The following is a 23454-nucleotide window of genomic DNA, read 5'->3' as shown; positions in this document are numbered from 1 at the left end:
CTTCCAACGGAAACAAAACTTCCTATCAGGACCTAACTCTTAAACAGTTTTTAGTGGGAGGAGGGTGCAGTCGAGTTCCTACAGCAGGTTTTCTCATCTAAAGTAAGTAGCTCAGTGCAGGACTTGGCATATCCTAAGCAATTGTTTATAGCTCCTGCACAGCTCATCTGCTTTGGGAGCTGATTTGTGACGGAAATCCGCTTGAATGGAGATGGTAAATTTGATTTATTTGTGAAAAAGAAGTGAAGAATTCTACAGCAGAACAATCTGGGTCACAATGTACTTTGGATTATAAGATTTAGTACAGAAAAAAGGCCCAAACCACATAATTCAGATCCAAATTTCAAGCATCAAAAGTTTGAGGTTAATCAAAACTAGGGTTTAGTTCGTCCATTCATGAAGATGTCTGTGTAGCTTGGCGCTGACCCTATGTTTGGATCTTCCCATTTCCCTTGGGATTCCCCCGACTGTTCAAATCCAGGGATCAGACCCTTTTCCAGTTGGCAGCAGAAAGCCCAAACCGCAGACACAAAGAGCTGTTTATAGGAGAAGGCGGCTTGGGCAGAGAGAGGCACCGGCAGAGAGAACTAGCTGTGAGGCTCTCCTGGGCCTCTGGAAATGTGCAACCAGGAATAGGGTAGAGGGATGGATATTTTAAGGTAATATTGATCTCCCTGAGAGACTGGAGAGTAGCTGAAGTAGTGTGGGTTTGTGCAAAAGAAAGAGACCAAGGATGGGAAATGGGACTGGGGGAGAAACAAGAGCTAAGCTTGGAATTAATGTGCAGAAACAACAGGAGAATAAATCTGAGTTTCCAGAGCAGGAGGGAGGGTTTGTTGTTCAGAGGTAAGCTCGGTACTAGACACCTGCCAGAGAGGCTGAGCTTCCTAAGGTGTTTCCTGGGTCATGGGAGAGGAAAGATTGGCCCCCACCTGCTCATCTCTTTTTGAAATACAAGCCAAGACAACGCACGCGGCTTTGGACTTTGCAGAGGCATAGCACCAGCGTTACCCTTACTGCTAACGCACCTAGCGACGTTGATGGGGCAGCCTCAGGAACTGAGCCAAGGAGGACCGGAGCAAGAGGCAGGATGCTTCGCTGGCTGCGTGCCGAAAGCTGCCAGCGGCAGGGATGCTAGCAGGCTGGGGTGCATGGGAATCACTGGTCTCAGCAGCCGGGCCGTGATAGGAACTGATCCTGTCTGCTGAAACCCCCAAGGAGGATGACTTTTCCCCAGTGGGAGAAACCAGGAGCAGGTGAGCAGCGTGGCCGTGGCTCGCCTCTGGTGGGCACGAGGAAGGGGGATTTCTTCCAGCCTCCCCTTCGGTGAGGTGGTGCACAGGAGTCGATCGCAGTATTGCCTGCTGTCTGCTTGCGCAACTGCAGCTCCGGGCAGAGCTTGACTCCCGACCTTTACAAAGTCACCAGTGGAAGTGAAGCTCTTTCGGTGTTGCGCTTGTGATGCAAGTAGGCCACAAAAAATGTTTCTAAACCTTCTCCTCTTAAGGAGAACTGACCCTCCCCTCTCCTTTACAGCCCCTTACCTTGTATTCATTATGAAAGCATTTGTCTTTAGGAACAGAGACCATTCTCACGTGAATGCATATGCAAAAGAAAACAAGTACAACACCCATTTCTATAGAAGAATATATTATTTAGCAGATCAGTTTAAAAGTAAAAAAAAAATCTGTACATCTTTGAAGGTTTTTCTTGTTGTTGCTTTTTGCATCCACGAGGATAAAAAATATGCTTGCACAGTGGTTTCAGCTTTGTGCTCCCTTCTTTGCTCGTGCTGAAGGATCCCGTGTCATCCAGCTGTTACCAGGCCACAAAGCGAACCTGCAAACTCATTAAGGTTCCTTCTGATCTTTTCTAGTGTAGAAAAAAAAAATTGCATCCACTATGCTGGGCTTCTGAATGTACTGTGAACACTATAAAATTCAGAGAATAATAGAGAGAAATGTGTCATTAGGGCCTACTAGGCAAACAAAAATGTATGCCAGGACCCTTGTCAGAATATAAGCATCTGTTAAGCTACGCTGTACTTAGCATACTGCTGTACCCATGTATATAGTATCTTGACTAAAACAACTTTTTCTTTTGTTTTTGGATGCCAGCGGAGCATTTTCCAGAAAAGACTCCTTAGCTAAACTCCGCTTTGTCTTTACAGACTGCAGTCAATGTGGTCACCAAAAGGGCAAATCTGCTGAAGGTTTGAGCCGTGCTGCAATCTCTGCAATGTTCACAGGGGAAGTCCTGCCGGGGGGGCTGCGGTGGGCATACGGGGCGTGGGGAGCTCTTGGTGCCCGGCGGTGGCAGCGCCTGTGCGAGCAGGCTGCAGGCTGTAGACAAGGCGCCCAGGCAGGCAGACAGGCAGGCAGGGCATCCGTGCTTCCCACCTCTCCGCGTACATGATCCCATCTGGATTTTGATGTAGCCACCACGTCCGTTCGGCAAATAGAGCATTTCTCAAAACCAGAATAACCTTAGGGCTTATGTTTTGTTCGAAGACTTTTTCCTCTCACTTTTCGCTACTGCCGATGGTCAAACTTTCACTTTTCTTTTTCTGCAACTGAAATGAAGAGCAAAGCAGGATTAATACCCGACTCTCACAGCGCCACTTTCCACTGCTGCTGTGAATCGAACGCTTATCTCTCCACAAGGCATGTGCAACATTTCTTAGGAAATAACAGGCAGCAGCTTGGTATGTCACAGGCACTGTTTCATCCAAACAGCTCTGGATGTATGTCCTGAGTAAAGAGAACTCAGTCTTTCTCATCATCTGCTGAGCTAGGCTCTTGGATTATTAACTAACTCCTCTTGTTTCAGGATATTTCTGAATTCAGGCAACTATTTCCCTAAGACCTCTTATGCCAATACACTGTAATTAAAGCTCCACAAGTTTGTATAAAATTTCTGTTTTGGCAGCTTCTGTAAACCAGAAGTAAAATTTTGGCTCAACTTGAAAGACGAATAGGACTCAGAAAGTCTGGCAGTCATATTTGAGTTCTTCTTCCCTCCTTTGAGAAATGCTTCTCTCTAAACTGAAGAACGCCTACCAGACTTTCTTCTCCTTTCTAACTTGGTGCCCTCAGAGCGTGTGCTCTTTGATTAACCAGCCTTAGTATTTGTGCTGCTGAGGGGCTTTTCTTCCAAAGCACTTGGAAGGAGGTGGGAGCTACACCAGGAAGCTACTATTCCCCTCACCCACCCACAGATGATCGAGTGAATGAACCTTCATTTCCCACATATCAAAAAGTATCAGGACAACTGGTGCTCCAGGGCACTTCCCAATTTATTTTAGTGACAGAGTGACTGATGGTATCCTGTCTACATGATAAATTTGTTCATGTCAGAAAACCCCTACACTGTGATGCCATTTGGGCAGGTTTTGTTATCTGCCTCGGCAGGGAAAAGGAGGACTCGAAGAGGTGTGCAAGGAAGGCATGCAGGCTCAGCATCACTGGCTGTGGGTGTTGGGCCAGCACGCCAGCTGCTGTATTGCCATGTGGGCAACCGCTCCTAGGGTCTGGCCTCGGTCTCTGCCCTGTCAGGCTCCCGAGGCAACACAGACGTGGTTGGAAACAGCAAATGTGGTTAAATGTATATTCCACCTTCCCTAAGGCTTACACATCAAAATGAGAGACACTCTGTAAATGGAGCTCCCCACCCAGCCTGGGCCATAAAATGGCTTCATTGGTTATGTGTTTAACCCTACCGGGTGCTGCGTATTAGAGGGTAATTCCTCATAAAATTTCAAGCATATCCTTGATGATAGACACATGAATGGAATTTTCTTCCCAGAAAATAAACTTATGCATTGGTGGTGCAGTGCCTTGAGGTGCCCAGCCCCAGGACATTTTGCTGCAATCTAGCCCAGGCTAGCTCCTTCGCAGGGGAAGGCAGCTCCCTCCAGGAAGAGGTGTTTGCTAACACGCTCCCCGCAGGTGATTATCTCTGGGTCTGCTCTCGAGGTCCCTCTCTCGCAAGCAGCTCCCTTCCCAGGGCCGTACTTGTGTGGTGCCTGGTTGGCTCTGCAAGGGCATGCTCTTGTGCACGCTTACTGCTCATGGTACATGCCTTTCTCCAGCCAGCCATAATGAATGTGTTTTTCATGATTATGATTATGCCATAAGTATTCCTACTGTTTTGGAATTAAGCTGCTAGTAAATTGTCATGTGTGACCTATTCAATCGTGATGTTCACTTTATCAAAGAGGTATTTAGAGCTTACCTCTTTCATAGCATCATCTATCTGTTTTAATTCCTCATAGCGGTCTCTGGATTCCCAAAGGGGCTGGAGCATCACCTCCTCCACTTCTGGGAATAGCTAGGTGAAAACGAGACAGAGAATATCAACATTTCCTTTTGTATTCATTAACTTGTACACGCTAGAAATGGGGTGAAAGACAGGGTGTGAACTGTACATCCCCATTTCCCTGGCTAACTAAACACCTGTGGGAGCAAACGCTGAGGCTCTGCACACTTCTGCTTCTGGCCTTGGGTGACTTACCTTTGTTACTGTTTCGAACATGGGGATGAGAACGAACTTCAGGAAGCCGATCTGTGCTGTCGGCTTGGTCACTTTATCGCGGTCCATGAACGGTGCGACTGGAAGCCCCTCAGATTTTTCTCGGTCGCTCTGGAACAAATCCGGAGTTAACAAATGTTAATGTTGGCTAGAAGCCTGTGAGGGGAGTAACGCACCAAGCAGATCACTAGCTAAAGAGCAGTAGCCTTCAGATACAGATCTCAGTGGTGTCTAAAGAGCACAGAATAGCAATATGCTTCCCTCGGATCAATGTACTCTGCTTTGTTGAGAGCAAGCACCTGAATAAAAAGAACTCTGTTCAGTTACTTCTGGGCAGCACTGGCATGAATTCATTCACCTCCAGGTTTACGGGGCAATGAGGCCACCTGATTCCCTTTGCAATTCCGTGGGACTTGTGAGGTAAAATATTGCAGAGCATTCAGAAAGGTGGTAATGGCTCTTGCTGCTCTAGAAGAGAAGGAATAGGTCTCTGATTTCCTCATCATTCTCCAGAGAGTGATTATTTTCAGATATTTGACCAGAAAGCACATCTCCACTGCTCAGGAGCCCGTGTGCCGGAGGCAACTGAGAGCTGCTTTTCCAGGGATCCTTTTTTAAGTAATCAGAAACTGTGTTCAGCTGGGAATCCAGTGAGGAGCAATGGTTTGTGGAGCTTAATTCTGACTTCGCACACCTCAGCAAGTCTTCTGCTTTCTCTTTAGGGGAATGTTCACATGCAGTGAATTATCTGAACTCATTTCCATGTGATATTTGATATAATTTGCTTGACAACGTTCTCTTGTCATTGCCCTTGCCCTTTTGGCTCAAAAATAATTTCTATGTCAAATGAACTTGCAAGGCAGCCACGTTTAAGAGAACAAGCTTCAGTCTGCTAGTATTAGGATTTTTAGGTTGGTATTGTCTTTCATCTGCAAATTGTGCTCAGTGGCATTCACTTGCTTTCTGAGCAGCTTCTCTCGCTGACATCCTTCTCCGACTTGCTGTGGAAGAAGCCTTTCCATCCTAGCGCTAGGCTGGGCTGTCAGACAGCAGAGCACCTGTAGCTGGGGTGGGATTCAGGAAGAGCAGCAATTTATGCAATTGCATCCCTCCCTTTGTCTTACCTGCATAAAATATTCCTCTAGTAAGCAATCTACCCAGGGCTCTGCTACTTCCATCGGGCGGACTTCATTGGAGATATCACAGCATTTTATCAGTACCATCTTCAGCTGAAAGAGGAGAATACTTTAATACTGCAGTCTTAATGCCAGCCTTTTTTGCCCTATCCAGAACTCGTGTCTTTACAATGCAGTGGGAGCCAATGTTTTCAAACAGAAAAGACAGTTTCAGGATGAAATCGGAGGTCTTAAATGATCTGGATTCTTTCCCACTCTCTCAGTTACTCTGTGTAAACCATTTATCCCCTCTCTGCCTTGGTTTCCCTGTCTGTAGCACTGGGATGTGTCACAGTGGGACGTGCGCTTATCTGCTGCATGAAGAGATTCAGGCACAAATGACCATGAAGTTGTTTGTGGAGCACTCAGAGGCAGCTGGGGAAAGAGGTCCCTGGATGTCAAAGGCGACTGGATTGGGAAGTAGAGGAGACTAGAGTTTGTACTCTTGTGGATACTTTTTGGGCCACAGTAATGGACAACAAGAATTTGTGACCTGATAGAGTAAATTTTATTTTTTTCCTGATGGGACTCCAGGATTTCTAAAGCTGGAATAATCTATTTTATATATAGCACTTCCAAATTGCAATTCTTTTTGATGGAGCAGAGGATGTAAGAAGGATTCTTTTTTGATAATGTATATTGAATATTGGATTTTAATCAAATAAATGTTAATCTACAAGCTTTTGCACTATGCACAGAAAAATATTAATCCACAAAACCTCCTTACACAGGTCATGTGTTCTTCATTTGAGTAATCAAAATTTTCCATTTTTTCCTTGAAAGAGTCCAGTATTTCTGCATGTCTCGCCATGTCTGTAGCCAGGATTAACGTAATTATCCCCTAGCAAAGAAAACATGTTCACATATTAACTTGACATTCTTTACAGAGCCTACTATCGCAGAGCAAAGTAAGGTCTTTCTTACACACAAAAAGCCTCAGATGCATTACATTGTTAATACTGAAAGAGGAAGTTTCTGACTTGAAACTTCCAAGCAAACTGGAAGAGGCTTAGAAAGAGTTCATGGTATGTGAAGATCATGGTTGGATTGATCTGTAACACCAGTGTGATATTCCAGAGGCACTGAGGTTTTTCCATTCTGATGGACTAATTGTGGAAAAAACCCTGTACAACAGGATGTTAAAAGCCACACTCTGTTTGCCAAGATCTGCTTTTGTCTCCTTGGAAAGCACTATAGGTTTTGCTGCTAACTCTTAGCAGCCCTAGGAAGAGACAAAGATCAGGAGATGTGGCTGTCCTCTGTGCTCATCCTCCTTGGATCAAGGGCTTTGAAATACCCAGATGCAGCCAATGCGTTACGAGCTCTGTATCCTCCTGCTCGGTGGAGTTTATGATGGGAAAACATGCAGTTAATTTAAAGTTGCAGGTTTCCATATAGATTTTCAGGCATACATTTTGGGCCCGCGCCTGCTTCCCATACATTGGCAGAATCAGTAACTCCATTAACTCAGACAGGTATCTGAACCCTTGCATTGGTCTGCTTTTTTCATCTGGTGTGTAAGGAAGGTGTAAAGCAAAAACTAAGACCGAATTTTGGCCCTTAGTGCTCTAATGGGAATTGTAGCATTGTTCTCTGTCTCAGAGATAAATGTGATGACTCCCAGTCCACCAAAGCCTCTTCCAACAGCACAAGTGCTCTGCTATTGTAAATCTTTTCCCATTTTGAAGCCCCTCTTAAAATTAATACAACGTTCTCTTAAAGCATAAACTGCTGCCATGAGAGCTTAATCCCTTCCCAGTCAGAGCTAATTGGCTCCTTCAATAATATAAATATCTACCCCCAAAATGTCATAGGCTTTAATAGTCAGCATGTACTCATTACTTCTCAGCAAGACATTCCAGTGAGTGCTGCTGTGGAAATTTTCCAAGAATCCCTCTTGGATCCTTCCAGCGTGAGGGGCTTTTTCACTCCTACCCTCAAGGGAGAATGATTCACTTGCACTGTACAGCAGGGAAGTCTGTGCGTGCTTACATCTTGAGGAACAGTTTGTACGACACAGATGGGAACAGCATTCATACCTGTCTTATCTGTTTGAATTGGTCCTGGTTGACGTTGGAGAAAATGTTGTATTCTGGCTGGGAAATGATCTGGAAAGCCACAGCACAGTGGTGGTTCTCCAGTGGGGAGATGTCATTGTAGCGTACCGCAAGCTCGGTTCGTGCGTTTATCTGATAGCTGATGTGAAGAAAAACAATGAGAACTCCTGCAGACACACACCAGCTGCTCTAAACCATGCTGCTTACTTTTATTTACATTCGTTTCAATACTTATTCAATTAGCTGCAGTTTGTTTTTTGATTGTTAATACTAAATCAGATTTTTAGAGAAGATAGATACTACTTTAATATCATCTCAGGCACTATTCCCCTGTAGGGGTTCTTTTTTAATTTTACTAAGTCGCTGTAGCTTAAACTGACATAGAACAAACACAGAAGGAACTGTCTGGGCTTCATTCAGCCCCCACGAATGTCAGTGGACAGATTCTCACTGATCCCAGTCAGAATTGGGTTCTGCCCTTATTTGATGAATGGCTACAAATAAATTAGATTCTCTCTCTCTCTTTTTCACACACACGTACATGCACACAAAAGTGTCCATGAGTCAACAACTCTAGTTTCCTCACATGGTAATAAATGGAATAATATGCACTTTATGATTTAAAATTATGAAATAATGTGTAAGTTAAATCACCCTTTGCATTTTAGTGTAATTATTCCATTTCAGTCAATGGAGCTATAATCATTTATGTCCTCTCTCTCTGCTGTAAAACATTTTACCTTGTTTTCTCAGGAGTGGGGGAAAGTGTTGGAATAGAAATTTGAAAAAGCATTTTCCTTACAGAGCCAAGGACAGCTGGCAACCCCGACCCAGACCTGAGTTTTCTGCATAAAGCTCTGCCTTGGCCCACGTGTGAGTGAACAGCAGGGCCTTGGAGGAAGGGCACGGCCAGCTCAAGCTGTGAGAAGGAGAACCTGATCTACCAAAAATGCCAGCTGGTATTACCTTCCCAATAAATTTTAAGGGAAGAGAAAGCAAGAGACAGACTTACGTATTGTTATAGCCCGGATGGTCCAAGTCATGGCATACTGCTGCAGTCATGAGAATCAAGATGTCAATTTGGGAAAATTTCTCCTGTAAAATACAAAACATTAACGTAATATTACGATTTCTACTTCCCCTATCCCCATAAATGAAAAGAAGTAAAAACACCCACATTTACTTTTAGGAGAAACACAAATCTGAGCAAAATGAACTATTTTTCCATAGATCAATTTACTTCAGTCAAGAAAGAGAATTCTGCCTTCCCTTCCAGTAAAAATGACTCAGATTTGCCTTTGTTGCATTAAATAACAGCAGCTCAGAGGAGGCAATTTGCTTGAAACTTGCAATTACTGCAGAGATCATATGAAAGCACTGAGATATTAGTACAGTCTCTTACAAGTCATTTGAGCATCCTGATTAGTTACGGGAGGGCTGGAAGAGAGCTTAGTTGCCATTGCATTCTGCGTTAACTAAATTTATGAAAAGAGTGAGAAAAATTAAGTGTTGCATTCCCACGGCTTCTGAATAGGATGAACTTTCATTAAAGCAAGTTTTTCTTCGTATGCTTACTGGCAAGAAAATAGACTTAGGCCAGTAACAGATGTTTAACTACAAAGAAGAAAGGTTTTTTTTACTGAAGAAAATCTGGTTTGTACTGAAATGAAATTAATATATAAACACAGGTTATCCAGTCAATGAAAATAAATGATGCCTATGGTTTTGGACAAAGTATAGGTTGAATGTGAATCTCGCATACAGTATGTGCAAGGCATTATTTACAGTAGCTCACCCAGGTGTAAGCACACGTTTGGAGAAAACATCGTGGGAACATTTTGTGTCACAGATGAAGATCATATCCGCAGACCATAATTCAGTAGGCTTTTGGATCTGATTCATAAATGTTTTGTGCTATCAGAGTGTCAAAAGAGCTTCACCATACAAATTGGGGCTATCCAGGAGGTGAAGGTAGCTTCCCAGCAGCCTCAGAAAGCTGTGTAGGTGCTTGGGGTCTGGGATGGGATGGCTGAGCGGGCAGCCAGAGCTGGAAATGCAACACCTCTCCTCCTCGCCCAGGGGACCGAACAAGCACAGCTACTGCAAAGCTCAGCACTTGCTAGCAAGCTGGTGGCCTGTTTTGCAAGAAAGGTGGCACAGGTATCGTGGTGCTGAGGGGACGAACACGTGCCCCATGATAGAAATGGAGTGATAGCATTGGGGTGGGGGACATACCTGGAGGCTGCAGAGCGAGATCATGCTGTACATCATCTGGGTCACGCAGAAGCAGTGCCGGAAATTATGAAAGGGGTTGTTTCTGTAATTATCATGAATACACAACTGCAGAGAGAGGGAATGAAGCAGTCAGAGACAGGAGAGCTCTTTCTTTATAAAAACATGATTACACAGGCTTCCCAGCCTCCATGGGAGCACTGTATATCCCTACAGGAGTCCTATGGAGCCCAGTATTATTTTCTGCTAGGACAGAGTGACAGCACAAGGCCACTCTCTGCCTTCCTGGGGGAGCGTGAGAGATCACTGCCTTTCAAGAATTTGTCAGCAGGTAAAGCTCATAGCAACTTCTCTCTCACATCCCAGCACAACTGCAAGTGCATCTCAGTCTTGAGACAGGACTCTGCGCTCTGATCCTGCATTTGTATTTCAAACCATATCGTGGTTAAATGGTGACTTTGGGGTGTGTAAAGAACTCAAAGTACATCCCCGTTCCCCTCTCTCGCTGAATGCAAATTGCAGCTTTGAAATCCTCAAGCCTGAAATATAGTTGTTATTTCATTTGCAGATGCTCAGAGGTGGCACTTTGGGATGTGCTGCTTGGCAAAGTGAAGATGTGAATGCACATGCACTAGCATACCTGTGTGGATTTCCTACGCTGCACAGCATCGGAGAGATTTAGCCATCTAGGCACATGGGACTGAGTTTTGTATGTTTAAATTTTCTACAGATCTTGGCTATGTGCTCTCATTACAAGTGCAAGCTAAAGCTTGTCTTTCCGTAGGTCCTCACTACTGTCAGCCGGGCGAGCTGAATGAAGGCGGCTCAGCTGGGCTGACACATGCCACAGTCATTCTTCCAATGCGGTGGCTAGCTTTTGGTATCCTGTCCCACACAAAACGGCCAAGCATCAGCAGCACTGCTGGACCCCTTCTGCTGAATCCTCTGTAGCCTGGACCCTAGAGAGCCCTTATGCACATGCTTCAATTACTGAGCCTGAATTAATGACACGAATGGAATTTGTGTCCCCTTCTCCAGCTAAATAGTGAATTTATTTCAAGAGTCCTCAAGCCTCATAAGGATCAAACCCTTCAACCCGGGACATGACATGAAAGCTCTGGCTGAGGTCAAGAGAACTGTGGGTTTTCAATGCTTATTCAATATTTAGGGGCTTCATTGCAAAAGTTGTTCAGCTTATTCTGCACCAAGGACTTTAGAAATATATTACATTATTTTAAAATGAATAACTAATGGCACAGTATGGTTGACAGCCAGGCTCACGGGTGGTGGGCAGCATCTGACAGCCTCCACGTGGACACCGTGGTCCTGCCCAGGCACCCTACAACACCGCATGGGTGTAAGGTATACATCCAGCAGTGGAGCCCAGAGCATCCCGCGAACTCATGACTCAAAGCACTGAAGGGCTGGAGTGACTGGGTTGTTAGTCATCCTTTCCTCCCCTTTCTGGAACATTTCTGTAGCCAGTGGATGTGGGAGAAAGAAAGCAAGCATATGCATGAGGTGGCTTTTTCTCACCCACTTAAGTTCAAACTGGTGCCCATACCATGCCTAGGGAAGTATCATAGTTTGAGGCAGAGTCCCTGGGGCTTTTTTTAATCATCTTTGTTTCTGCAAAGCTAGTGTGTAAGAAAGGAAATCTCACCCTGTCTTACTTTTGTAGAAAATACATCATAAAGTCCCCTCGTTGTTCAGAACGAGGCTCTCTTAAATGCTAGCGGTAACAAATTACTTGGAGATGCAAGCCAACAGGAAGCTGCCTGCAGTAACACGTGTGGGTGGCATGTTGATGTGTGTTGACATATCACCTTGTTTCCCATGTTTTCAGGCTGTGAGACAGGAGGAGGAAATTTTCTGTTTTATCTACTCTGTGGTAGCCTTGATTGCATTGGGTTTCATCCCACCCCTTCTGTTCAGCTGCTTTCTAAGGTCAAAAATACTGAGCTTTTCATCTGCCTTCTTCAGAGAGAGATTTCGTAGGTCTCAATTTTTTACGTCTCCTTTAATGTAGTCATACCATTTTTCTAAAAATCATAACCAGTCCTAGCCATAAATTCCAGGTAAGCCTTATACCTTCTATGGAAACATGGTAACATTGGTCCATTTTATCCCTTATTCCAGTTTCTGATCAGCCTAATGCCTTGTCATCTTCAGCCGGCACCAGCACACCAAGCAGCGACAGTCACTGCCCTGTGTACGTTGGTGCCCAGGTGTTTTTTCATGCTGTACTTCATGATACGATGAATCCAATGTTTCCCTTTGTGTTTTCTAGCCACCTTCTGAATTAGTGGAATTTGTTCAGACCTTTCTGGGAGTCTAAGTCAATCATGTAAAACAGTTCCTTCTATTCTGTCCATACTCTTCAGGCAATTAGAAGAGATCAGTGAGATACAATTCTTTGCTACAGGAATCATACGAAACATCTGTATAACGAACTTCACATCATGAGGTTTTTAATTATTGTTTCAAGAAATTTGTCAGGTAGAGATGTGAGTTTTAGTAACCATAATCCTTCAGGATAACCCTAGATCCTTTTTAAACAATGGGTAAAATATTTACTGTTCTACCATCCTCCAGGTACATGATGGGTTTTTCTGAGAAAGCCAATATAATCCTCAGCTTTTTAGAAAATTCTTTCTTATGCTCTCCTTTGGACCTGATAACTTACTGATTTTTAAATACTCCAGTGTTTCTTCTTTAGCCGTCTTAGTTTTGGTATGATCTCATCTTTATCATGTCTTGCATCTCTGCAACATTCTCAACATTAAAGACCAAGGCAAAGAAAGTTATTGAACTTCTCAGCAATTCCTTTTCCTTCCTGCCTTGCTCTTTTGCTCTCTGTGATAATAGGACATCTAACGATTATTGCACATACTGGCTTTTTTTGGCCATATCTGAAGACACTCATCTCCATTTACAGCAGGCACCAAGAGCATTCATCAGAAATGAACTGCTTTCAGTAATAGAAAGCTCAGCAAACAAATGTAAAACAGGTGAAAAAATGTCACCTGTTACCACAAAAATGCAAACATTTGCTGAAGTACTTAAATTTTAAGAATTTGTATAGATTGACCGCTTTCAGTGGGATTACTCATGCGAGTCAAGTTAATTCCATGACTAAATGTTTTGTTTATTGGTTTTTGAATTTGAAAAATTGCAAATATCAGAAATTTGAAATACTTACCAACCACCTCTTTAACGTGATAGGATTGATGTTGAAGTCTTTTACCAACCCAAGATCATGGTACATATGTTCCAAACAACTCAGCATCTGCAACCAGGAAGAGATAGGTTATTGGCTTGGTAAATATCACTTTACTTTACGATACATTGCAGAGTGAATTTCCTCCTTGCAAGCATCGAATAATGGCAGAGCCCTCTTGTCGAGATGAAAGAAAGATGTTCAAAGATTGCATTATTAAAGACAGTGCAAGAGGGGAGACAGAGAGGTTCTGAAAGCTTTTTGAAGTAGGCAGATTGCTGTTGACTTCATAGGTTTTGTGCAGGTCTTTGAATCACACCAGCTCTCTTTAGTAGTTGTGATTCACGCGTATCATAGCAATTCCTTCCCACAAAAAAGTATTGCCATTTTTCTAATTCAGCTGGGATATGTTCTAACACTCAATGAAATCAGTGGGAGTTTTTCTACAGCAATGGATCAGGCCCTAGCTGTATAGAAAATGACAGCAGAAAATAGGAGATTCTTAAAGAAACGTTTATTCTAGATATGGATCAATAGCTTCTTTATGACTTTTTGTTGAGTTCCTAAATCCACTATCTTAACTCGGATTTCTTGTTTAACAAAAGATCTCCCGTTAAAACACTACAAAATCGCAGCAGGTTTGTGACCATCCACTCCTGGAAACTGTAACTTTGAATGCCAATAGCTGAAATGCAAAGGCAGGCTCCTCTTTTGAGACAACATCTGCTCTGGGGACACAGGTAGTTTAGCACTACTACTCCTGCTTAATCTTCTGAGTTTAAAAATATTGCAAAAGGAAGTTATTGATAATCTGATGTGTCTGGGCACTTAGCAGCTGCCACCAGTCAGAAAAGAACAGACTTCCAGGAGTTCAGGAGTTTGAGTATCTGCATTCCCATTTCTGAAGGCAAAACTGCAGGGGATGAAACGTAACCATTGCATTAGCAGATACAGTTCTTAGACTGTAAACAGATGCAGGAGTTTTTAACATGATGAGTGTAATGTCACAAATATGGCCTTGGAGACATTCTTAGTTAGGTTTCTGTTATTTAGGCTCTTAAAAACTCTCCAGAAAAATGATTTCATCTAATGAAACTTTATATTTATCCAGGGAATGTACATAGTTCCTGCAGTAACAAGGGAGCTGGTTTTGAGTCATCCAAACAGGAAGAAAGAGACTTTCCCGCAAGACTTGAGGGACAACATCATGAGCTGAACTGTGCGCAGATCACATGGCCAGCATTTTGCTGTACACCACCTTGTCTTGTTCCTAGTCGCTGAGGTAGAATATGGGTTTTGCAATACTTTCAGAAAAGACTTTCTGAAACAACAAACCTGACCTAGAAGGGCTGAATTACCCTCAGAAATGCCTGTTTCCCTCCAGCTGTTGCCAAGAGAGCTCTGGGTGAGTGGCAGGGTGACCCTGAGTCCCAAAGACCCTGCCCCTGAGCACATGAGAACCTCAGTTTTCATTTTTAGCTTTCTTGGTCAGCAGCAAAGGCTTGAATATTGGACTCTTCTAAGGCTTGAAAGTGAGGGGACATTTCAGAAAGAGAACACAAGCTTGCTGCATAGCTCTGTTTACCGAGATGCTGCAGAGCCAACATTTAATTAATTTGCTTACAGAAGGCTACGGTTTATGTAACCTGCCTGCCCCACATTGAGCACGTGGGCAAATGCTCATTGCTAAACAAGCATTGACAGAACCGAAATATTCTCTGTAAACATAAAGCAGAGCTAAAAGGGCAAGATAAACCCATATGGTGCTCAGCTCACCAGAGTTTGTGCAGTATCTTATTTCGGAGCAGCACTCCTCCTTGCAGGGCATGTCTAATCTCCGCACCCTCTTGTTAGCCTTGTTCATGCCACCATATAGAGTTTCCTAGTACTCTGAATGAGTTACTGTGCTAAAATACTGTGCCTCAGCACACAAGAATCCGTGGATAATAGTTTTTGTCTCTCCCTATTCTTTCTTAATAGTCAGAACAACAATGAGCCAGCAGTGTTATGGTCCGTCCACCTGGCAGGTCGTAATTCTCTCTTGCTGTAAAGACTTGACAGGCATTCAAAAGCTGGGGGCGAGCTATTTTGCCTGAGCAGTTGTATGGCCGTGGTACAGAGAAAAGAGTCTGGGGAGGGAGCAGTAAGTGCAGAGCACCAGCGTTGGCTTGGCACTGGCCGCACGAGGGAAGCTCTGCCAGCCTGTGTGAATGGGAGACAGACCTAAAGCCACCAGAGAGTCCTTCTGTTATTCTACCAGCCAGAAGAAATATCCTGAAGGGAATATGCTGTTCCCGTGAGTGCGGTGTGGGGTATTTTTCCTTGTCATGTTGATCTACAGGTGCTGAGCCAGAATGACTCTTGTATGCACAGTATCTGATTGAGAAGGTAATTAAGGTGATTGCTGCTGGTGGTGCTGCTAGAACTACCCAGTCCTTCCCTTGGGAAAAACCCAACACTAAACCCTTAGTTTAGTCCTGCCGTCCCTTACATTTTTCCCAGGTGAGATTTGTTCCTGTTTGCTGAAGCTAGTTTTACATTATATTATTATCTGGCCATCACAGAAACATCCTTCTCCTTCATGTTTCTGCAGACATTTACACATGGGCCTTCCAGAACCTTCTGTAACACAAGTGCCAAACAATGAATAATACCTACACCAAGAAGAAAAACAAGAAAACGAAGCAATAAGAAAAGACTAATAGGCCATGTATGCAGCTTTGCAACCCCTTCAGAAAGCATCACGGAAAAACCCTTGTCTAAAAGGGTATGGATCAATGCATGCATTTCTGCCTGGCTTCACACAGCAGCACGCAGCTTCATTGATTTGAGCAGAGTTATTGATGATGTGCTTAAGCATACACTTTGCTAGCGATTGATTTGTTCAAATAAAATGGCACAAGAGAACTCATGCGGCAGTAATGATAGTGCACTGGTGGTTATGGGATGTTACTAGGGTGAGATTAAAGAAAAAATAAAGAGGGATCAGGTTAAGATAATCAGCATAACCTATCTGGCATGGGAAAAAGTACTGTATTCTGGTTTGACATGAAAATAAAAAAAAATATAGAGGTTAAGGGGCAGAAAAGGGGAAAAACACTGCAGACCATCTCAAAGAGCTCCTCTGGCCTTGTTGGCTCTCAGAAAGAGTGCTAACCCAGCGAACATGGCATCCTTACCTCGTTGGGCTCCCACAGCCAGACGTCAAAGGTTGGTTTCCGAAGGGCTTCTATGGTCTCCTGGGACAGCATGTACTGCAGACAAAAAGGCGGTGGGTGTAAGTGAGGGTCCCCTGCCCCGGTGAGGGACTTGCTGTCAGCATATCCCTGGGATTTCTGGGGTCCCATTCACTCAGAGTTTAGCTGTATTTCCCAAGGACAGAGCAATTGATCTCTCCCTCTGCCTGCCCAACCCTCCTCTCCCTCCCCACCGGCCGCTTGTGGCCATGCCAGGATGCTGACACCTGGCTGGCAGGCTGCTGGTGGGTGGAGATCCTTATGGAGCAGGGAGGTGGAGGGTTTGGGAGAAAAGGGAGGAAAGTGAAGGTGTTACGGATCAGACTGCGGGAAGATCCAGCAAGGGGATGTAAGGGGAGCAGGGCACAGATCCATCCACGGCTGCACCGGTTCTGCTGCCTGCAGAGCATCAGCAACATTCATTGCAGCCAGTCATGGCTGAGTGGTGTGAGGTGTCTATGCTTATAGTGTTAAATTAGCTGGTGGGCATGATATGTTTACTTTCAGATGATTTATACTCTCATTTTGAGTATTTTTTCAAGAACGCCCACATTTTCAAATTGGTTGTCAGCCTGCAAGATTCAAGTGATTTTTTATCATTACGCTCAGAGGCTTAAAAAAAAATCAAGCTCATCGGCCAGTTACAATTTGTATACGAAATAAAAAAAAAAAAGGAATGTGGAGAGTTAAAAGACCAGATGAGACCTGGACAATACTGAATCATATTTTCGAGACTCTATTGATCAGAGTCTTTCTGGGACACAAAAACCTTGTAGCTTTAATTGGCTCATTTACCATGGCTGTCTCTAATTAGTTTGGGCTTACTGTACTGAGCAGGTGAATCAAATTTTCTGAGCTATCAAATCGCTGATACTTAATCCAAGGAAGAATAACACTGAAGATTAATTTTCCTTCTTGACAAGGCAATGATTTTTGCATTTGCCTATATAATGTACATTTAGTATGACGTTCCACAAGAAATCTGTGAATTAGCAGTACAGATTTGTTGTTTGATAACAGTGTTGTACTAACATCTTCTTTCAGTGGACTCACCACTTCCTAGCCTAACTGACATTGGACAAATCCAGCACTTGACAACTGATAACAGATTTTGCAAATCTGTCAAACAGAACCCAGACTTCTGAAACCAAAACTCATGTGAGCTTTGGTCTAAGGACAGCATAGAGTATCAGCTTACTCTGCAGTCAGTTAGTACAACTCTTCGTTGCACTTGTTGTTAATTCAAGATCCTAACATCATAGCAGGAGATCAAAGGTTGATCTGACATATATATACTTATCAAGGAAAAAAATAATTTTTAGAACTCCTATGTTTTGCAAAAACATGTTAGTGTTAGGAGCACAAGCCTCTTGGGCAAAAATTAATTAAAAGAAATGTAAGTCTCATCATGTCTGCTTCAGAGACTTAGAGGTCACTTTTGCTAGGCAGAGCAGAATAAACAGCAGAACTTGTAATTCCTTGTGCTGTAAGGCCCTGAAGAAAAATATGCAAGGATGCATGTCCATATCATACACCTGCAACACACAGGACCATGTGAACTTGAGGGCGGCTCAGCCAGCTTTGATGTGTGCAGGCAAATGTCCATGTTAAGTGTATTTTGCACACGTGTGAGCTGGTGTTTGTCAAGGTGTGAGCTGGGCACTGTGCAGACATAACCTGGGAGCTTTGAATAATTCCTGTGGGCAAAGACTGCTGGTGCTAGGACCAAAGATCCTGTGTGCTTCACGGTTTCAGCCTCGTTCATCACTGCGGATTTGTAGTTGTACTTGCCTAGTAGACATTTTTCTTCAAGAATTACTATTTTCTCTAGCAAATACAGTAACTCATTTTCACAGGGACAATGAATCATTCTGGAGAGAATCCAATGTCGCATTTTCTCTTTGTTTCCCTAGGTGAAACATCCCCATAAATTACTTTTTAAATTAAAAAATAATCCATTAGGAGAAAACAGGCAGCAGCACTATTTTCAATTAGAGTACAACATTATAGGCTATTTTTGATTGTTTGCTATGAGCATGGAGAATAAACAAATATAACTAGACAAAAGAGCGATAAATGTTGACGAACGCAAAATGTTCATTAACATTTCAAACGCTGACGAGCTTTCAAGTATTAAACACTACTGAACATTCAACTTTAAGTCACCACAGGCAACAATAACATTTTCCATTGGCTTCCAGGGATTTTGGATCAGGCCCTGGGTTTAGAATAACTAGGAGGTAGATGGCTAGGGAGTCATGCATTTTAAACCAGCGCTTGTCAGGATGGCAAGTGTGTGATAGGATTCTGGGAATAGCAAGCATTGTGTGGTACCTTTGGGTAGGATGGTACATCCCGCCGGGGAGTCGGCCTCTTGTTTTCATCCAAAAAGCTGTACTTGCAGGGACAGTTAGTCCTGAAATGAAATATTCAGCTCTTAATACTGTGGGAACAGAACCACAGCGCCTCGAAAAATGCCGGAAGCATTCCAGTCTCTCAGTAGGCATTGATCCGAGAATTATCCCACTCCCCAACCTCTCCCTTTCTAACATGGTGTTGCTCAAATGCTTTAAAAGTGTGATCCTCTTTAGGATTTTTCTCCCCCTGTGCAACACCCCTGTCACCCCTTCTCCATCTATTTGAATTCAAGCGAGAAGCATCTGTCTTCAGCCATGTATCCATGGATTCCCAATCACATCTATTTAAACCAAGTAACTTTCCTTTCAGTGAGCAGCTTGCTGTCCACGGCAGGCATAGCTGTCCAAGGACAGCAGAGCCATGCCAGCGGCCACGCTGAGCATGGACACTGGCACGTCTGTGCTTATTTACTAGTGTAAGCACCCGCTGAGCCCGTGGCTTAATGCCGCCCAGCTCCAGGCCTCATAAAACCTCGGGTAAGACCATCCATTTTGATGGCACGACCATCTTGCCTGCTGCCCTTCAGGCAGGACAACAGGAGTGAGGCACAGGTATGGCAGACACCATCTTCTTGGCTCCCTGGTCCTGGAGGAAGGGAGCCGCTGCCAGCAACTACAGGTAATTAACATTTGCCTGGTTATTAACACCAACACCAACTGCCAGTTATCTGCTGTTCCTTCCTCTGCATTTGGAAGAGCCACGCTGATGCCATCCCATCTGCGCAGAGGACCATGATGGTGGGAGGTGCACACCAGCCTTACAGCCTTTGCAGAACGTCTAGGCTGCTCCATCGCAGGGCAAGAGAAGTTCCTTGCCTTACAGCCACGGGAACACAATAAAACTAGGAGCTCTGTGGTATCACCCATGGCAATCATGATACTTTAACTCAACATGTGTTTCCTAGGTAGCTGATCACGTGAACTTTAATAACTCTCATATGAGGTTGATCTGCTTGCATTTTGCATTTATCCCTGTAGTCCTATCGTTTGGATTATCTTTGCTGATTTTTCAGTTCTCCTGCCAAATGAAGCTAAAAGGAACCCCCCAAAAGAAGCCAACTAAAATATTCCATTAACTTTACTTGTCCCTTTGAAAATTATTTTGCGTATTCTCTATTGCATCTCTTTTTTGTGCTTCTCTTCTCTGTTGGGAATTGGTCTGGGTCTCTTTTCTCCTCTGAACACTGATGTCTGCTATCATTTCTGATGGTGTTGTCTGAATCCTGCAAAAATTATGTCATCTTACAGTTCATGGTGGTCAGCTGGCTTCAACCAGCTGCCTTTTTCTGTCCTGTTAAGGAGATTCTCAGTTGGTGAAAAGCTCTCTTAATCGTTTCTAAAGCTGTTTCCTTAAAACTCCACTGTGAGGGGTATTGGTAGGATAAAAAGAGTGAGATTGGGGCATTCCTTGCCCTAATTGGAGCTGGCTGCCAGGGTTAGCTGAGGGTCAGCCAACTATCTCTAATTCCCAGCTGTGGTAAGACATCAAAGCCTTCATCCTACCACACTGGGGAACACACCAGACGCAGGGTGCATTAGACTTTTACAAACATAAAGCTGTTCTGCAAGTGATCATGATTTTAAATGACACAATAATGTTATTGGCATCTGCCCGTGGTGAGTGCAAAAAGCAGACTGGCCAAAAAAGTAATTTGGGGGAATGAAAGTGAGACTGCTTTGCTCTTCTGAAGGGGAGAGATGCAGAATTCACTATGCGTGATGACTTTTATAAACCTAGCTGTTCATCCTTACTCTGTCGTTTGGTAATGTAAACAGCAAATGTAAGAATATGTCAACATACAAGAATACAGCTGTGTACACTGTGATATTATTGAAGGAATATATGCACTCACACATATTTATGTGCATTAATTAAATTTAGATGTGATCCCTAATTGCAACTGTAACTCATTATCTAGCAAATGACATTGTACAAGCGATGACAAGTCTAAATAGAAGCAAATACATTTCCACTTGCCCTGGGATGCCTCTGCATGCACATATCTCACGCCAATGGGAGAGAGCTTGCTCAGCCGCTTTGGGGGGAAGCAGCCCTAGGCTGGGGTCACGGTGGGCTGATGGCATGTCTCCTGTGGAGCTCAGGAATAGGGAACCACAGCTCATTCCTCAGCAGCTCCCGATGGGGTCCCTCTTAAAGGCTGGCCATCGAGGAGCATCCTCTCCTCAGTCTTACAGCAAAACGAAGCCACCCCTGGTTATAGACCAAACCTAGCCACATTGCGCTGACACCCAAGCCCTTAGGGTATAGATAATCACCGGCAGAATTTTGTGCAAGGAGGAGGAGCTTTTGTGCAGCCAAGAGGAGGAAGACTCAGCTCAAGGCAACCAAGAAGAGCTGTGACAGGTAGCTGCCACATCGATACAGCACAAAATGATGCTGAGCAGAGCACGTTACGCTCCTGCTTCAGCGAAAGCAGTTATGCAGTGTGAGCTCAGAGCAAGCTGGCTTGGGTGTCTGTGCCCAGTGCTCCCTGCTGTGCAGCACCACACTCATTTTTACCACAGCTTCCCAGCATCACGCTCCGTGCTGGTCTCTGGCTTTTGGTGGCTGGCACATCTCACTACAAGCCCTTGGTGAAGACTACACCTCAGCTGGAGCTGGCTGCACTGGGCAGATGTAGCACTCCCCATTCCCGTTTTTCTTGTTAACAGATTGCTGTTTATACTACAAAATATAGATCGAAAGGTGACAAGATCTGGGACAGGAATGAGTCATGGCTGCTGCTGCTGAGACAGTCTCATACTTCCTGATGTGTGTGGCGACAACTGGGCGAACGTGAAGTTGCCATAACTTCTTTTTTTGGTTTTAATTCCCTATCTGCCTGTGCGTCACTATGCTCGCAAATGCAGTTCTCCCAGCTCCTTACAACAGTTGAGGAAAAATGCACACACATTATTCACATGCACACACGTTATTCACATGCACACACATTATTCACATGCACACACGTTATTCACATGCACACACATTATTCACTTCACACTCAGCGCAAATCAGCGTACTTGTTTTTGCGTTTGCTGCCAATCTGAGCTCTGATTTTTCTAATGAGATTTCCTCACACACCTGAACAAGGAATGGTGCAAGTCACAGGGCAAACTGCAATCCATCCTACTAGTATAAATCTGGAGCAGATCGGAGGTTAATAGCGTTACTCTGCATTTATGCTAGTATGACAGATGAATTTGGCCTCAGACTTAATAGGAACATCCCTCCTGACGTATCTGGATAGCAAATTTATCAAAGTGAGTGATTATAAAGCCTAATTATTTTAGCAAATCTCCCATTGCCCTCGATAGGAAATAGGTTTGATTAAAGGTCAGAGAGTTTGACCCTAAATGAAGAAAATGAGAGAGGCTGTCAAGATAGCACAGTTACATTTGCTGAGAAAAATCTCCTTCACCCACACTTTGAGAAACACGGTATATCCCACTTCGGCAACCTTTCCTGAAGTATTCATAATCTCACATTGAGGATTTGTTTGTCCTAATGGGGTATTTCAGTGACGCAGGGGACAGACTTTCCAGCCGAGACTGCATACCGTACAAAATGTAATCTTTTCTGCTGTTGTTTTAATTACAGCGAAACCAACTTCACAACCACAGTGAGCCCTTGAATTAGAAAGTAAATTCCCAATTTCTTGTTGAATTTGAAATGGATGTTTTATAATAGCATGAGATCATAATTAGAAGAGCTGCTACATATTTATTAGATATTTTCCCAGAATATATTGGAGCTGATTCGAGTGTTAGCTGGTTCCCAACCAAATGCCGCACTGTGCAGAAGTTCTTTTCCCATTCCCTCTCTCCCAGTAAATCTGGATGAAGAATTCCCATTCTGTACAGTGAAAAATAACTCTCTGTTGCAAGACCTTTGTCTCTATTCTCGTGGCCTGAGCTATTTTAACTGGTGAATGGCTATAGATCTGCAAATGTTAAATTAAAGCCACTGTCCTTAATGGTTATTCGTTTCCTTGCCCCTTTACTTCTAAGCCCAGAGGGTAACTCAATTCTGCGGAAATGTTGCATTAGAGTTTGAAACCAGATACTTATTTCTTTCGTTAGGTCCAAAGCAGAACTTACCTGCTGCTTCTTGCTGCCATTTCCTCCCTCATCTTTTTAATGTCGCTCTTGCATTTCTCAATCTCCACTACCTTCAGGCCTTCCACTGTCAACAAAGGAAAACAACAGGGGTGTTACCATGGCGAAAGTCGAAGGATCTGTTTCCCAATTGTGAAAAATTTGAAAGGGCTTTAACAGTGGGGTTATCCAGTGAACCAGCAAGCTCTTACAGTCTGCCCCGGTTCTCACATACGCAGGTGCTGCCAAAGCAATATATCTTGAAAACCCATAGGAATTCTCTGCTGCCAATTTTAGATAATAGCTACAGTATTTTAATTCACAGAATGGCTATAAAGTCTCAGCTTTTCCACGATTGTTAGTGGCAGTCGGCTGCTCTGGTGCCTTCACTTCTCTGCTGTAGACCACGAATCAAAGGAAATCCTGAGCAAAAAAAACCCCTCCCGTGATGGGATGATAAGCGCAGCTAGGCAAACACGTCCCGGTAGG

General features: G+C 43.8%; 1 protein-coding gene across 1 annotated transcript; it reads right to left on the bottom strand.

The window, feature by feature from the left end:
- Window positions 1–2521: 2521 nt before the first annotated feature.
- On the bottom strand, window positions 2522–23055 carry PDE9A (phosphodiesterase 9A). The gene is made up of 12 exons (XM_009710410.1): window positions 22969–23055; window positions 18785–18866; window positions 16394–16468; window positions 13197–13283; window positions 9998–10102; window positions 8775–8857; window positions 7745–7901; window positions 6433–6546; window positions 5655–5759; window positions 4513–4641; window positions 4234–4329; window positions 2522–2572 (listed from the first exon to the last, which is right to left on the bottom strand). The coding sequence occupies exons 1-12, from the start codon at window positions 22998–23000 to the stop codon at window positions 2522–2524; spliced, it is 1116 nt and encodes a 371-aa protein (XP_009708712.1). The 5' UTR covers window positions 23001–23055.
- Between the last annotated feature and the right edge of the window lie 399 nt (window positions 23056–23454).

The sequence above is a fragment of the Cariama cristata genome, unplaced genomic scaffold, assembly GCF_000690535.1.
Source record: "Cariama cristata isolate BGI_N322 unplaced genomic scaffold, ASM69053v1 scaffold21621, whole genome shotgun sequence".
Lineage (NCBI taxonomy): Eukaryota > Metazoa > Chordata > Aves > Cariamiformes > Cariamidae > Cariama > Cariama cristata.
This window is presented reverse-complemented; position numbering and strand designations above follow the sequence as displayed.

Excerpts from the sequence above, each read along its gene's own strand:
- PDE9A (XM_009710410.1), bottom strand. The coding sequence starts at position 23,000 with ATGAGGGAGGAAATGGCAGCAAGAAGCAGCAG. Across the intron at positions 7,902-8,774 it reads CATCCGGGCTATAACAATAC|CTATCAGATAAACGCACGAA; the intron begins GTAAGTCTGTCT and ends TCTTCACATCAG. Across the intron at positions 4,642-5,654 it reads TAGAGGAATATTTTATGCAG|AGCGACCGAGAAAAATCTGA; the intron begins GTAAGACAAAGG and ends GATTTGTTCCAG.